At 42.8% G+C, this 17,063-nt stretch overlaps 1 protein-coding gene across 1 annotated transcript in view; it reads left to right on the top strand.

The window, feature by feature from the left end:
* Window positions 1–17,063, top strand: part of OTOA (otoancorin) — a 92,903-nt gene that overhangs the window by 23,684 nt on the left and 52,156 nt on the right. Inside the window, exons 11-16 of the mRNA XM_061600305.1 lie at window positions 1,951–2,090; window positions 2,798–2,921; window positions 4,002–4,217; window positions 5,644–5,811; window positions 13,816–13,956; window positions 15,156–15,211. Coding sequence (XP_061456289.1) covers window positions 1,951–2,090; window positions 2,798–2,921; window positions 4,002–4,217; window positions 5,644–5,811; window positions 13,816–13,956; window positions 15,156–15,211 — 845 coding nt within the window. The remainder of the gene's footprint in view (window positions 1–1,950; window positions 2,091–2,797; window positions 2,922–4,001; window positions 4,218–5,643; window positions 5,812–13,815; window positions 13,957–15,155; window positions 15,212–17,063) is intronic.

The following is a 17,063-nucleotide window of genomic DNA, read 5'->3' on the forward strand; positions in this document are numbered from 1 at the left end:
ACCAAATAATTTCAGAAGAAAATCATTCTGTGCTTTATAGATTACAGCAAAGTCTTTGTTTAGATCATGAAAAACTATGGAATGCTTTAAAAGAAATGCAGGTGCCACAGCATCTGATTGTCCTGATGCACAACCTGTACTCTGGCCAAGAGGCTACTGTAAGGACAGAATATGGAGAAACTGACTGGTTCCCAATTGGAAAGGGTGTGAGACAGGGGTGTATTTTATGCAGAGCTTGGAAAAGTTACTTTTTTGAACTACAACTCCCATCATCCCCAGCCAGCATGGCCACTGGATTGGGCTGATGGGATTTGTAGTTCAAAAAAGGAACTTTTCCAAGCTCTGATTATCACCCTATTTGTTTAATCTATATGCAGAACATATACGGAAAGTGGGATTGGGCCAAGATGAAGGAGGTGTGAAAATTGGAGGGAGAAATATAAATAATTTAAGATATGCAGACAATACCATACTACTAGCAGAAACCAGTAATAATTTGAAACGAATGCTGTTGAAAGTTAAAGAGGAAAGCACAAAAGCAGGACTACAGCTGAATATCAAGAAGATTAAAGTAATGATAACAGAAGATGTATGTAACTTTAAAGTTGTCAATGAGGACATTAAACTTGTCAAGGATTATCAACACCTTGGCACAGTCATTAACCGAAATGGAGATAATAGTCAAGAAATCAGAAGAAGGCTAGGACTGGGGAGGGAAGCTATGGGAGAACTAGAAAAGGTCCTCAAATACAAAAATGTATAACTCAACACTAAAGTCAGGATCATTCAGACCATGGTATTCCCGATCTCTATGTATGGATGTGAAAGCTGGACAGTGAAAAAAGCAGAAGAGAAAAATAAACTCATTTGAAAAGTGGTGTTGGAGGAGAGCTTTGCAGATACCATGGACTGTGAAAAAGACAAATAATTGTGTTTTAGAAGAAATTAAATCAGAACTATCACTAGAAGCTAAAATGACGAAACTGAGGTTATCATACTTTGGACACATCATGAGAAGACATGATTCACTAGAAAAGATAATAACACTGCGAAAAACAGAAGGGAGTAGAAAAAGAGGAAGGCCAAACAAGAGATGGATTGATTCCATAAAGGAAGCCACAGACCTAAACTTATAAGATCTGAACAGGGTGGTTTATAACAGATGCTCTTGGAGGTAGCTGATTCATCATTAGTCGTAGTCGACTTGAAGGCGCATAACTACAACAGATGATCCCACTTTCAATACTGCTTGCTTGCAAAGGTTTTGGGGTGGACATACTGCTTTATTTCCAATCAGGCAATAATCTGATAACATTGGGGAATTATCACAGAGCAACTAATAAAGCAGAACAAATTGTGGATGGTCCAGTATAAATCCATCACTCATGCACAATTACTACATCAATAACAGGTTGCACAATAAATCTATGGAGAAGAAAAAAAGTCAGTCTGGAGGGTCCCCTGAGTTATATCCAAAGTTAGTCGTACTCAGAGTGGACCCACTGAAATCAATCCAGTATTTTTTTTTACTTATCTAAAAGCATTTCAAAGCACTTACTATTAAGACAAAATCCCTAAGCAGTATCCCTGGTGTGGGGAATCGTTGGCCCTCCAGGTGTTGCTGAGCTACAACTCCCATCAGTCCCAGTAAGAATGGTCAATAGCCAGGGATGACAGGAGTGGTAGTTCATCAACATCTGGAAAGCCAAAGGTTACCCACACCTGTGGTATACAAAAATAAAAACAACATTATGAAAACCAGGGGGGAGGGGAACCCAGGACCCATTGATTTGAATACATTGATTCTGAGTATGACTTAGTTGGATATCCCCCACAATATGATATGTAGTCTTCCAGATAGATAGACGGATATGTGGTATGGAATATAGATATTTAGTATCTTGTTCAGTTCAGTCCTGATAACACACCCTTTATGTCTCTGCTAATTAGATGAGATTGTTCATCAGTTATGACAATGCAACAAAGCAGCTTGATACTGTATATGATATCACACCGGATCTTTCACAGGCTTTCTTGGAAAGAATAAATGCATCGGGATTTGATATGAGAAACACATCAACTCTCTATAGGCAAGACACATTTTTCAAGTTTGTATTTTATAAAAGGGTTTTGCAGGTTGGGCATAGGGGAGGAAAGGCTAGAAGTTCCAAAGATTGTGAAGAGGGCATGGAAAAATTGTTCTCTTCTGGACACCACATTATCATATGATGGGCCCTTTTAATGTGGGGGGAACATTCAATCAAATCACTCTCCCTCCTTACCACAGCTTGGAAAAGTTACTTTTTTGAACTACAACTCCCATCAGTCCAATCCAGTGGCCATGCTGGCTGGGGCTGATGGGACTTGTAGTTCAAAAAAGTAACTTTTCCAAGCTCTGCTCCTTACATGTGAAATGGTACAGTCCCAGAAGAGCTGTATCATGTGATTTTTTTTCCTCGAAGTGTCAATTTGCTCAAAAATGATTTCCTTTGATTGGTTGTCCCATACACCAATATGATTTTTATACAGTGTGTTCAGTGTATTCAAGACACTTGGTGTGCATTCTGTTGCCTTCTGATTCTTCCAACAATCGTAGAAGTTAGGACAGTATCACTGTTCCATTTTGCAAATGCAGGAGATACTGAAGCAACCTACTGAATTAAAGGCAGAGGTGAGAGTCAAACCAGGGACTTTCTAACTCAGTCTCTTAACTGCTACTCTATACCAGCAGCTGCACTATAGTGATGCTATTCAGTGGGGGGGAAAGGCAACTCACTTCTGCGTTCTTTTCATGCAGGTTGGGGTTGCTGGTTTGTTTTTATAATGGCGTGGAACAGATGGATGCCAATGTGGCCCGGGTACTACTTCATCAAATGATTAAATGTAACCAGCTGAGAGGTTTCCAGGCTGATGTTCAGAAGGTGGGTATAGGGTTTATTCTTGCTAATAGAGTCCCATAACTTTGGAAGGATATTGGAGGTGACAAAAATGTGAGTTTAGCCTGGTTCGCACATCACATAGTTGAAAACAAACTATCATTTAGTTCAGGGGTGGGGAACCTCAGGCCCAGGGGCCAAATGTAGCCTATAGGCTTCTCTACTTGGCCCTTTGGCATTCTCCCCAAAACACACCTCCTTTCTGCAGCCACACCCCTCACTGGCCCTTGTGCACCTTGAGTGTTTCTGCATGGCTGGAATGTGTCCTTAAACTATGATCATGCCTCTTGCTTGTCTGAATGGAGGATAGAGAGGGGTGTATGGCCTGCTGTACAAAGCTAACATTTATATTTGTTGTTCTGCCCGCTTTTGCCTCTGGCCCTCCCCACTACGACATGTGGCCTTCAGAATGAATGGAAAAACAATCCTCGGGCTGAAAAACGTGCCCCACTCCTGGTTTAATGTGAATGAACAGCATGCTACTGCATGCTGCTGAAAAGTTATTCCTGCATTTCTCCCCCTTTCCCACCCAGCAAATAAACAACCAAGGTCTTGCCATAATGTCCAAACCTAGTGTCGTCATTTGTTTTCCCCAAACCAACCATGAGCAGTAAGCCAAGGACTAACCTTGCTTATATTGTTATTTGTTTGGAGAGAAATGAACCATGAGCCTGGGTTTTGGTCATGACAAGCCAGAATGGTTTCCTGGTGGAGCTGCAATGGGGAAGGAACACAGCGAGAAATTTTCAGCAGCATGCACACTGCTCATAGAACACTGTTCATTCACATTAAACTATAGATTGTTTTTAACCATGGTTTAGTGTGATGTGCAAACCAGGCCTCTATGTCTACACCTGGTGAGAATGTCTGTTTAGAAAATGTTGCCATTGATTAAAGAAACAAAGGAAAGTTAACCTCAGAAAACATGCTTTGTTTAGCTTCTCATCAATTCTTTTTAATATTGTTTTTTATGTTTAGTAACCCACCCTGGGATCTATTGTTGAAGGGGGGAATAAATATTATTAATAATAATAATTTATTCAAAGCACTTTTTAACGGTTTCAGCTCAAATCCCAACTTCTTGACATTGCCATGCAAAACCAGACATTGAACGACACCCTTGGGTCACTCTCAGATGCAGTTGTAGGACTGACTATCAACCAGTTGGAGTCTCTCTCACCTGAGGCCGTGCACAATGCAATTCCAACGTTAAACCAAGTCTCTGGATGGGCCAAAAGCCAAATGATGATTTTGTCCAGCAAATATTTGATGTATGAAAAGGTACCTTTGGGAATTTTGTTGCCAAGTAAATAATAAAATAAAAGCATGCTTTGAGTTACACCCTGAGCCTTGAACCTCTGTAATTCCTCCAAAATCTGTGTCAGTAATGATGATGATGATGCAGTAATGAATGGCTGCTGTTACTGACAAACTCTGAAGGAATTGGAATTGGGGAATTTTTACTCATGATACGAAAAATGTTTTGCTTTTTCCACATCTGTAATGAGAACATAAGAACACAAGAAAAGCCCTGCTCAGTTGGACCCAAAGCCCATGTACTTCAGCATCCTGTTCTCACAGTGACCAACAAGATACCTATGGGAGTACAACAGCACTCTCCCCACTTGCGATTCCCGGCTACTGACACTCAGAGGCATAATGCCTCCGTCACTTGAGATAGCACATAGCTGTTATGGCTAGTAGTCATTGATAGCCTTATTCCCCATGAATTTGTCAAATCCCTTTTTAAAGCCAGACAAGTTAGTATCCATCACCACATCTTAGGGAAGTGAATTCCATAGGTTAATAAAGCATTGAGTGAATAAGTACTTCTGTTTCTCCTGAATCCCCCACCATTAGGCTTCTGGTCCTGGTTTCTAGTGTTATGAGAGAGGGAGAAACATTTCCCTGTATTTTTGGAAAGTTTGTTTGCTGTGCGTTTGGAAACTTCTTAAGATAGAATAACCAAATTTTGCATGATGATTCCTGAGATCAATGACCATGTTTTTGTCTATTTTGGATACAGTTGGACACCATTTTTAATCAAGATAGCAGACTGCATCTTTCAGAACAGCACTGATTCAGATGCCATTTTGAATAAAGAGGGTGGAGTGAACCTTTCAAAACTGCACTGAATTTTTTGGTTTCTTAGAATTCTCTAGTAACGCCAGGCAAGGATGTAGTCATCCAGGGTTTTGGGGAGTCTTAGACCCCTTACTTTTTGGGGAGCATGGTCCCTATGTCTCCAGCATCATATGAGCCAATCAGCATAAAAGGTGTGTGTGTTAGCCACTGAGAAGAGTCTTCTAACATGCTTCCCTGTCCTTTTCTGCTGATTTGAGCCAATCAGAGTGAAGTGAAGCAAGTCAGCCATTGAGAAGACTCTTCAGTTGTTAAGGTTCTCCCTTTTCATGCTTATTGGCTCCAGGGGTGTCTGTTGGTGTGGGAGAAGGCATTAACAAGGTCTCATTCTCAGCCCAGCAGCAGAAAAAGGATGGGAGGGACCATGGCTGTGACTATCAAGAAAGAACCCTGCACTTCTGAGTTTGCCACTATGTTACTGACACCGGATTGCTAGTATAGCATAGAGTGCAAGTGGCTCAAAAGCCTTCTGCAGATGATGTACAAATATCCTTTGTCTATCATCCAAATGCAATGTTATACTTGCCTAATCAGCTGGCATTCATTTCTTTTGTTCTTCATATAGGCTTTATCATTTCATAATATTAGTCAAATGGGTGCCTTGGTGACTGGGATTAGCACTCAGTCATTCCACAACATGAACCCCAAAGAGCTCTTGCAGGTTGTCAGAGGTGCAGTAGCTCAACGTGCATCGGATTTGTCACCAGCACAGCACCAAGGGATTCTCCGGAAGGTAATTGCAAATATTTATGTGGGGAGATGAAATAGGGATGGGGGAGAAATCCAGTTCACTTCACATTTTAAGGTAAGCCTACCTAATTCGCACTTCCCCAAACAATGGGCAAACTGAAGTGCAGCTATCCTCCTAAATTCGCACTTCTCTGAAGTTTGTGATGCAGTTCTCTTGTTGTCTCCCAAATGGGTTCGTTGCCCGGTGCGCAGTACAGCCAAAAGACCACACCCAGGTTGAAGGGTCCAACAAGCTTTATTTCATTCTGGCCAGAAGAGGTGCAAGGCGATAATTCGCAAAACAAGCACACCCCTTATGGGGGGGTGCTACACTTTTATACAATGCAAGCAAAAATTCATGACACATTCTAATTGCCCCCCTAATGCCATCCTGCCACCTTTCCATTGGTTCATCTTCTAACTTATGCATGCCCATCATTTCTTATGCACCCAGCACATTAATTTCTCCACCCATATCTGCATTCCAAGCTAGCCATCACACAATAGCTTCCCAGCACGTATTCTTGCTGATAAGCTTCAGCAGGGCATGTAACTTCTCTAGGCCTGGTAACATTTAGTTTCTCTTCTGTGCATTTTTCTTAAAAACGCTGGCTCTTGAGTCATCATATCCCCCCTTTGAGACTCGAGTCCATTATTTAATGGATTTGCAGTTCTCACTTATCTGGCCCATTCGTAAGAATGCTTCAGCTTCTTTGTGATTTCTTTCCACTGGGCCTTCTACTAGTTGCTGTAAGATCATTACCTTTTGTCTCATCATGTTTCTAGGCGTACATATCTGCAAAGCAGCAGTGCAAAAGGGTAAGCACTGTACACAACAACATATCATTACACCAACTATAATTAAAAATACAACAATCACAAACATTTGTCTTAACCAAGTAAAATTGGGAAGCCATGATGTTAACCATGAAAAATCCATTCCCTTGCAAACAAAGCACGCTTGTATTCAAAACATTCTTTGCTAAAAACATCCATACATTCTGGTTTTGTTCATAGAGAGTATAAAAGTACCCCATAACTTTCCCCCAAACCAGTCCCAAAAAGATAACATACTGAAACCTTTGGCTCATGCTTGCTTTTTAAACAGGAACTTTAAGTCCTCCACAGGCTCTACTGTCCACCGCTGTCCTTTTGTGACGGCTTCCGGTGTGTCACTCTCAGGGGGTCCTTTTCGTTCGGGTGGAGCTGCCTTCACTCGGGTGTAGTGGATCCATGGCTTGACACCTTGTACCTTCGCTGCGTAAGTGGTGAGTAAAACCATCACTGGTCCCCTCCACTTCGGCTTTAATGGCTCGTCTTTCCACGTCCTGATATACACCTGGTCTCCTGGCTGAAAAGAATGGACTGGCGCCTCCAATGGCAATGGCAAACGGTCTTGAACGTATCTGTGGAGAGAAGATAACACAGCAGACAGAGAAGACAAATACTGCTGTACCCACAACTCCCCTGTTACATGCATTTGGGTACCCTGTGTCACCATTGGATTCCTTGGATATGGTTTGCCATATAAAAGCTCAAATGGGCTAACTCCTAACCTGGCCCTTGGTGACACCCTGACTCTCAACAATGCTAAAGGCAATGCATCTGGCCACTTCAAATTCCCTTCCTGACAAATCTTTGCCAATTGTCTTTTCAAAGTCTGATTCATTTTTCCACTTGCCCGCTGGATTGGGGTCTCCATGACGTGTGTAAATCCCATCTCAGTCCCTAAGCTTTGACTAGAGAGGTTGTAACTCCTGCTACAAAATGAGGTCCTCGGTCTGAGGTGAGTCCTTCTGGCACTCCAAATCTGGGAATTATTTCCTTCATCTTCCATTTGACTACTTCTCTGGCTTGGTTAGTTCTACAAGGAAAAGCTTCTGGCCATCCTGTCAAGGTGTCCACGAATACCAATAGGTACTTATACCGTTGAAATCTTGGTAATTCTGAAAAATCTACTTGCCAGTATTCTCCAGCTGATGTTCCATGTCGTCCTGTCCCCAGTGGAGGCTTAGGCTGTATCTTTGGATTGTTCTGACAGCATATCAGACACCTACAAGAAGCTTGCTCTGCCAAAGTTCGCATTTTTGGTCCTACCAAGGTCCTCTGTAAATTCTGAGTCATTGCATCAGCTCCCATGTGAGTGTCATTATGGTACTGATTAATCAAATGGACTAGAATTGTCTTTGGTACTAATATCTATCCAGTAGGGACCCTCCACCATCCATCAACTTTCTCTTTAGCTCCTAATCTAGATGCCAATGTTTCTTCCTTCTCGGTATATTTTGGAGTTTCTGATGGTAACTTCACTTGTGGGACAAGTGCCATCTGCTTTCCGATTTCCTTTCACCACATCCTGATCTCCCTTCTGGTGGGCACGACAGTGCATTACTGCCACTTCTGTAGGGTCGTTTACTGCTTCCAGAAGCTTAAAAATCTCCATTCCATGCTTTATTGGACTACCTGCAGAGGTTAACAGACCCCTCTCTTTCCATATAGCTCCATGGGCCTGCAACACTCCAAAAACGTATTTTGAGTCTGTATAGGTATTAACCCTTTGTTTTTTTGCAAGCTCCAAGGCCTCTAGTGAGGGCAATCAGTTCTGCTTTCTGAGCTGATGTATTGCTTGGCAAGGCTTTAGCCTCCAGCACAGTCCATAAAGTAACCACTGCATAACCAGCCTTTCGCACTCCGTTCTCAATAAAACTGCTTCCATCTGTGTACAGTTCCGGGTCTGCATTTGCTGGAGGTTGATCCTTCAGATCTGGTCTGCTCAAATAAATGCTTTCAATTGTAGCAATGCAATCATGAACAAGTCCTTCCTCCTGTTCTATAGGCATCAGAGTAGCAGGGTTAAACACATTTGTTGTAGCCAACTTCACATCCCCTTGGTTGAGAAGCAGGGCCTGATACTTTGTCAATTGACTGGCTGAAAGCCATGACCCTCCCTTAGCATCCATCACCGTCAGAACTGAATGCGGGGTATAAACAGTTATAGATTCTCCCAAAGTCAGCTTCTTTGCCTCTTCCACCAGCAAAGCTGTTGCTGCTACTGCTCTTAGACATGCTGGCCATCCCTTGCTGGTCTGATCCAAATGCTTAGAAAAATATGCCACTGGACGTCGCTGTGTACCAAATGGCTGAGTCAGTACTCCACTTGCTACTCCTTGTCTGTCATGTATGAACAGATCAAACTGTTTTTCCAAATCCGGCAGTGGCAACTCCAGGTAAGGCTGGGAATATCCCCTGCCTGAAATCCTGGAGAGCTGCTGCCAGTCAGTGCAGAAAATAGCAAAATGGACCAATGGTTAGACTCAATGTGAATCAACTTTCTCGCAAGGCCAGAGTCGGGAGCAAGAGCTTAACTTTATCTCCCTTCCTCTCTTTCTCTCTGTCTCACTTTCGGGTGCTCCCTTGTCCTCTTACCCCTCTCTGTTCAACTAAAGCTACTGCCAGTAAAGACGCCTTTATTCTCATTTTCTCTTTTTCCTCTTTTTTCTTCACCTGGTCTCTGTTTGTGTATCCTTTATAAGCAATCTCAATCAACTGACTGATTGACATAGCCCCAGCCCCGTCCACCTTTTGCAACTTCCGTCTAATGTCAGAGGCAGCCTGCCCAATAAACAAAGTGTTAAACAGTCTTTGATTACTCTCCTCTTCTGGATTTAAATCAGTAAACTGTCTCGCTGTTTTACACAACCTCCCATAAAATGAGGAAGGATCCTTCTCCGGTGCCTGACGTAGTTCATACAGCTTAGCCAAGTTTTTCTGCTTCGGAACTGTACTTCGAATTCCTTCTAAAATTAACTCTCGATATTCCTCCAGCCTCTGTCTTTCAACCCTCACATTTGGATCCCACGGTGGCTCTTTCTCCGGACAATATTCCTCCACCTCCTCTTGAGGGTGCCACCGTTGTGCCTCCTCCCCAGCTTTAGCCACAATCATTCTCTGTGACGCCCTTCCCTGGCTCTCCCTGTCAGGTTCCTACCTGCTCGTGGCTACTGCCTTTCACTAGGCACCACCAGGGACTCCACCAGTCCGGACTGTCCTTTTTTATGGTTTCTCTCTCCGCTCTAGCACAGATCTCAATAGATCCCCCTGCTAGGCAGCACCACCAGTCATGTTCTACAACCAATGTTCCCAGAGACCTTGCCTGAGTCTCTCTATCCAGTTACATTCGTGACTGCGTGCCTATGCTGTTCCCAACCCCCTTGTATCAATGCAGATAACTCATAACTCGGGGTTGCTCTGGATACTTATAATGTTATCTTCTCCTCTTCACCACTGCCACCATTTGTTACTGTTTCCCTTCAGCCTTGGTTATTACCTTACCCTCCCTTCTGGTCTGTGAAACCCTAGCCAAGGATCAGGCCTTCGGTAAACCAAAATAGTATTTATTAAATAACATTAATAACAAGATAACTTTGATAATGATCTACAAGCTTATGGTTTCATCTATTACTGTGATATTTGACTTAGAGTTACAAAGGAATTCAATCATGCCTGTATATCTGACCAACTTGGTTTACATAAGTCGGTGCAATTCCTCTGGATTCTCCTGGTAGGGATCCATCGATTGTTTCCAGTTCAACAGATCCGCAGTGGAGAAAGGGACATAAATGAGGGCTGGCACCCCTCCTCCCAAAGCTTGTCTTAAAGGGGCCTGAAGCACTGAACGCTCTGAGTCTTTTGAGCGAGTGTGACTGGCTACTGGGCTGCTCAGCTCCTGGGCACATTCTGCTAGTTCCGTATCTTCCGAAGATTCTCTAGGAGCCTAGGGCCATCCTGAGGGGTGGCTGCCAGATCTTTCTCAGAGGAGCTAGCTAACAACTCCCCCCCCCCCCGAACCCAGTGATGATGCCCGGCTCACACAAGCAGGGGGAGCGGAGGGAGTCAAATCAAAACAAGCGGTGCATTCCTTTGGAGCAACCATGAGCTGTATTTCTTCCTCTTGCAGGTCCGGATAAACTTTTTTTAACCTCTTTTTTTCCTGCCACAAACATCACACTTCCCATGCCTATGCCACAAGATTTTTGCACATCTTTATCTCTAAACAAACTCAAAACATTCCACATAAGGTATTTCCCCCCATTTTCCTTCACGCCGGCAAAACAACAACAACTGCAGTATACTGTTATATTGTAGGGATCCATTTTCAGGCCATGTTTCTCCATCCTCGAGTGTATATTGAGGCCACCATTGATTGCAAACCATGATCAGTTTCTTTTTTGTCAGGGGATCCCCTCAAAACTTAGACCAATTAACAAGGATGCATCCCAAAGGAGAGCAAGAAGGGGTTTTTGACTGGCCTGTACCCATAGTGCCATCCTCTGCTCGGCTCCCAACCTGTGTGGGCTAAGGGGGCCTCACGGGAGTCGAACCTGGTCTTGCCACCCACAGCGTCTATGCAGTAGGATTGCAGTGTCGACCTCTGCTCGGCTCCCAACCTGTGTGGGCTAAGGGGGCCTCACGGGACTCGAACCCGGTCTTGCCACCCACAGCGTCTATGCAGTAGGATTGCAGTGTCGACCTCTGCTCGGCTCCCAACCTGTGTGGGCTAAGGGGGCCTCACGGGACTCGAACCCGGTCTTGCCACCCACAGCGTCTACGCAGTAGGATTTTTACAGACACTTTTTGCTTTCCCCACTATATTTTCCTTTTCCTTTTCCCAGGGGAGAAACAATGTAAATATTACTTACCAGGCAGTCTTTTCCCTGTCCCGTTCCCCTAAGTTGTTGGCCCTTCAGGCGTTGCGCCGATGTGTCACCCACCGGCTTCGTCCACGGCCTGGAGAGAACTTGACCGTCAGTGAAATCACTGTGGCGCCTCGGCCTTGGTTCAATCCATGTCACTTCTGAAGTCAGAGGGTTGAACTGGGCAAAGCTGTATATTGTTTCAGTCACGTCCCGTCTGGGGTGCCAGAAACTGTTGTCTCCCAAATGGGTTCGTTGCCCGGTGCACAGTACAGCCAAAAGACCACACCCAGCCAGAAGAGGTGCAAGGCGATAATTCGCAAACCAAGCACACCCCTTATGGGGGGGTGCTACACTTTTATACAATGCAAGCAAAAATTCATGACACATTCTAATTGGCCCCCTAATGCCATCCTGCCACCTTTCCATTGGTTCATCTTCTAACTTATGCATGCCCATCATTTCTTATGCACCCAGCACATTAATTTCTCCACCCATATCTGCATTCCAAGCTAGCCATCACACAATAGCTTCCCAGCACGTATTCTTGCTGATAAGCTTCAGCAGGGCATGTAACTTCTCTAGGCCTGGTAACATTTAGTTTCTCTTCTGTGCGTTTTTCTTAAAAACGCTGGCTCTTGAGTCATCACTGTGACCAAAATCATGTGTATACTATAAAAATGTATGTATTATTGAAAATAACACGGAGAAATGTGTTGTTAGGCAAAGTTGCTTGCAAAGGTGTGTCTATTAGGCAAAATTCCATACCCCTGGTGTAGAGCTTGGCTACATGTTGTGGCCAGGTAAAAGCAAGCAAATATTTCCTTCCATTCAAGCCATGCTTTTGGATTATTAAAGCTGTGCAGTTTTCCTGTGCAGGTAGTTGCCATTTCTGTTCTCTTATTAGGAATGTTTGGGTTTAAAACCTGACTTCTGACACCATGTTGTAGAAGGCAAACGGAGAACACATCAGTCTGGAAGCTAGGCAAGAATAGAATGGCCACAGGAAACTCCTGACTTTATCCATCCAGATACATCTACATCCAGTGCCACCTAGTGCCTAAATTATATAATGACACTGTCCACACACCGACAGCGTCAACCCCTAAGTGTGGCAGCATCGATTCTCTGGAACTCCCTGCTTATTAATATTAGGCAGGAGCTGTCATTGTACAGTTTTCAACTCTTGCTCAAAACCTTTTTGTTTAGGCAAGCCTATCCACACATGTCACTCTATTAAGTACATTTGTTTTACTTAAAACTTTTGATTTTATCTATATTTTGATAATTTTATTACATCTGCTGTTTTTAAAGTCTGTTTTTATTGCTATTTTGAAAAATACATATTTATACTATTTTATGTAAACAACTTAGAGAGGTCTTTTTATTGAGCAGGCTCCTTTTATTTACTGGGCCCCTGCTGGGAGGAAGGGCGGGATATAAAGCAAATAATAAACAAACAAACAAACAAATAAAAATTTAGCTTAAATAAATAAATGAAAAAGAACATTGGGCCTGGGCCCTCTTTCCTTGTAACTTAGTGTGAACTATTTGTCAAGGGTGAAGGCCTCAGGCAATTGCCCACACCCCAAGGGTCTAGGGCTCATCTATCAGCTTCTATGTGAAGTGACCCACAAACCCAGCTACTTCCAAACCTGACAGAAGAAAAGGTTCTCTCCCCATCCCTTTTTTTTTTTTTAGCATTCGTTGTCTATGTAAGGATCTTTACAAGTATTTTGTCCCTCATTTTAAGCTCTGTGGGTTGGGTAATACAGACATTTTGAACTGATTGCTGATCAGAGATGCAAGCCCAGCCCCAAAAGTCATTAGATTTGCTCCAGTGGGTCACAGGTAGTTCAGTCAGATGTACTTCCCAGTAAGTTATACCAAGGACTGCTGCCTTTGGACTTTACACAGCTCTGTGTCTTCAGGCAAAAATTAAGGGAGCTGAAGATGTTCAGTAAAGCAAGAGAGAGAGACTGGGATGAGAAACCTGTGGAATTTGTTCCCACAAGAACCAGTGATGGCCACCTACAAGACAAATTTATGGAGGATAAGGCTATCAAAGGCTATGATTCATGTTGGCGATGTTCTGTCTCCACTATCAGAGGCAGTATGTCAAAGAATTATTGTCAAAGAAGACCAGCTGCTGGGAATCACAGTTGGGAAGAGTGCTGTTGTGCTGAGATCCTGCTTGTGGGCTGCCCACAGGCATCTGGTTGGCTACTGAGAACAGAATGCTTGACTAGGTGGGCCACTGGCCTTATCCAGCTGTAGGGCTCTTCTTACGTTTGCTTCTCATACTTCTTCTATAGATGATTGCCTCCACAGAGCTGATGTCAGTGATTGCCGATATGCAAGGAGCCTTCTTTAAAGAGCTGCCACTTTTTACTTTGTGGAAGGGGGAAGGGTTCAACTCTTCACTGGTGAAAGACAAAGAATTAAGGCCAAGTCAGGTAACTAACCTTGGACTTAATCTTCTTGACCAAAGACTTGGTGACATGGAAGACATGTGAGTTAGTCCTAATGAGTATTGGTTTCTGTCAGAATTGAAACTCTCAAATTGTTTAGATTTTACCAACTAGATAGACAAATGAGGAAAAGGGGGAACAGGCAATCTGAAGGCCAAATTAGACATAACATTATTCACATTGCTTGACCTTTCAGTTTTTAAAAATGTAAATGCAAATAACCAGTGTAGAGACAGAAGGGAACTGCATCGGAACCACAATGGGGGGAAAGGGTGAAAGCCCCCTCCCCACATTAGGGATGGGGGAGAAATTTAATTCAGTTCGTATTTACAGGTGAACTTAACTAATGCACACTTTTCAAAATAATATGCAAACTGAAGTTCAGACAATTCATCAAAATTTGCACTTATCTGAATTTTGCAATGCAACTCTCCAACCAAGTAATGCATACAAAAATGTATATTCTATTGTAAAGTGTGGATATAAATGCATATATTAATGAAAATAACATACAAAAAATCCATTATATTGGGGAAAAGTTATTTGCAAAAATGTGTATATTCAGCAAAATTGCCTATCAAAACATGTATAGTAGGAGAAATTCACACTAAAATGCTGATGAATTTTCTTAAGGACTTTTAAAAAAAAAATCACAAAAGGATGTAGAAATGTGGTGAATTGAATTTAAGATTAGGAAAATGAGAAATTGAGAGAAACTGAAACTGACAGATTTGTCCCTCCCTAACCCACATGCCACAGTCCTAGCACAGCTTTCTTCCCTTGTATTGGACAGATGTTTAAATATAACAATAATTATGCAAGGTCAAAAGCAAATAACATTGGTTTTTACATACTCTGGAAACTGCCTAGATATGCAGACGTTTGTAAATGAATTTAAAGAAAAAATCCCAAAATGGCCTGACAATAATCTGTGACCCTCTAGGAGGTACAGAATGTTGAGATGCCAGCCAAGAGGGGAAGGAAATAAAACTGAAGTGGGGGAAGAGGGGACTGAAGTGAAGACAAAGAGCATTCCTCTTAGGGACTGATATATTGCACCATTTTGTTGCAGGTCCCAAATGAGTAGGGATGTGTGTGTGTGTGTGTGTGTGTGTGTGTCCATATGCGTATATATTTATAATTTCATTTCAATAATTTCATTACAGTATATGATTTCATTTCAGGCCTTGTTTCTGTATGAATTGTTGTCAAAGAAGACTCCTCCTCCTGACCTCTTAAGGTATGAGTGCAGCCCTATATTTTTGTTCTTGTTTTATGGTCAAAGCACAATAGCAAACATTCTTTTTCTGTTCTTTTGAAGGCTGGTTCAGATGCCTGAAATTCCTCCAGGCAGAACAGCCCAATGGGTGTAAATCCATGCAGGACGTAATACGGGGGCTGCTCTCCAGCAGCACTTTCTGTGGGTGTGGCAACATTTTTTTTCTAATAATTTTAGACTTCATTGTTGATCCTCCCTTGTGTTTTCTCCCTTGTTGGGCCTGGGAGAGCTAAATGTACAGTTGAAGTCTTATGCCAGGGATGAGGAACTTGTGGCCCTTCAGATGTTGTTGGACTCCAACTCCCATCAACCCCAGCCAGCACAGCCAATGATCAGAGATGAAGGGAGATGTAGTCCAGCAATGTTTGAAAGCTCCACAGGTTCCCCATTTCTGTCTTACATAGGAATGTAGGTTAGATGGGGAGGGGAAGTTCGATCCCCAGTCAGTCCCAGGTTGTGTCCTTGACATCTTCAGGTAAGGCTAGGAAAGTCTTTTCTGTGAAATCTTGGAGTGTTACTGCCAATCAGACAACATGAGCGAGAATTAGATGGACCAATGGCCTATGTGCCTGCAGTTTACACTAGAGGAATATAAAGATGGGCACGAGCTAACTTGATTGTTATGGCTAGGTCGTGTCCATTGCTAGACAATTGTAAATTTATAATAAAGGGCTTGTCAGAATTAGGCACTGGGGTATATTTCATAATTTAGAGTTACTTCTTGCAAGCAAAGGATAATATTTCTTGTTCAGGCTTGTACAGGCAGACCCTTTCCTGATTGCTAATTCTAGCTAGGGCCCATGCATTCCTCTGGTGTTAATAGGTAGCACTCTCAAGAAGATTTGGATTCGGGTTTGAAGGTTTGATTTGGATTCCTGCATTGAGCAGGGGGTTGGACTTGATGGCCTTATAGGCCCCTTCCAACTCTACTATTCTATGATTCTAAGGTGTGAGTTCCATTGCTTCTTATAATATACAGTATGTAGGCTACACCAGTAAGATGCAAACAATAACTGGGTTTATTTCTTAGGTTCTTTTCACAGTTCTCAGTTTGGAATCCATCTTGCAACCACACCCCTGAAAGCACAGGCCTCAGGCATGCTCAGATCCAACCTTTCTAAAATGAACACTTTACCTTTTTGGCCACTAGGTGGCAACCACATGAACATATCTTACACTTCTCTTTATGTCGTGGATGGGGAACATGTGGCCTCAGAAATGGTTGGATTACAATTCCAATTATCCCTGGCTGGGGCTGATGGGAGTTGGAATCCAACAACATCTGAAGGGTCACAGGGTCCTCATCCCTGCTTTACATGAATAGTGCATAATCTGCATATTGTTTGTGTGAAAGAAAAGTGAGTGATTAAAGCTGCTGTCCTAGGCCTCCTCCAGATAAGCATTCATCCTGATTTGCTTGTGCAAAGTTTACATAGAGGTTGGATTATATCCTGTCTTTATTGAGCATTTATTCTAATTTGCTGGTGGGGAAGTTACCAAAATGACCCTGCATTTATCCTGATTTCCTTGCAGGGTGTTTATAAATCATTTGTTCATCCCACACTTTCAGGGCATTTCACCATCACTTTCCAAACACAAAAAGTCAATTTATTTTTTTAAGTGGAGTTGTTGTGTGAGGGTGACATTTACGGCATGAACTTGAATCCCTCCCACAAAATTGTGACAGTGTGGAGGTATCCCTAAACACACATTAAGGAGTAAGCCCATTGAACACTATGGTACTTACTTCTGAGTAGACATACATAGATTGCCCTGTAAGAGGTGGCCAAGTTAGGATCTCTTTCATGCTAGA

Source organism: Rhineura floridana, chromosome 17 (genome assembly GCF_030035675.1).
Source record: "Rhineura floridana isolate rRhiFlo1 chromosome 17, rRhiFlo1.hap2, whole genome shotgun sequence".
Classification (NCBI taxonomy): domain Eukaryota; kingdom Metazoa; phylum Chordata; class Lepidosauria; order Squamata; family Rhineuridae; genus Rhineura; species Rhineura floridana.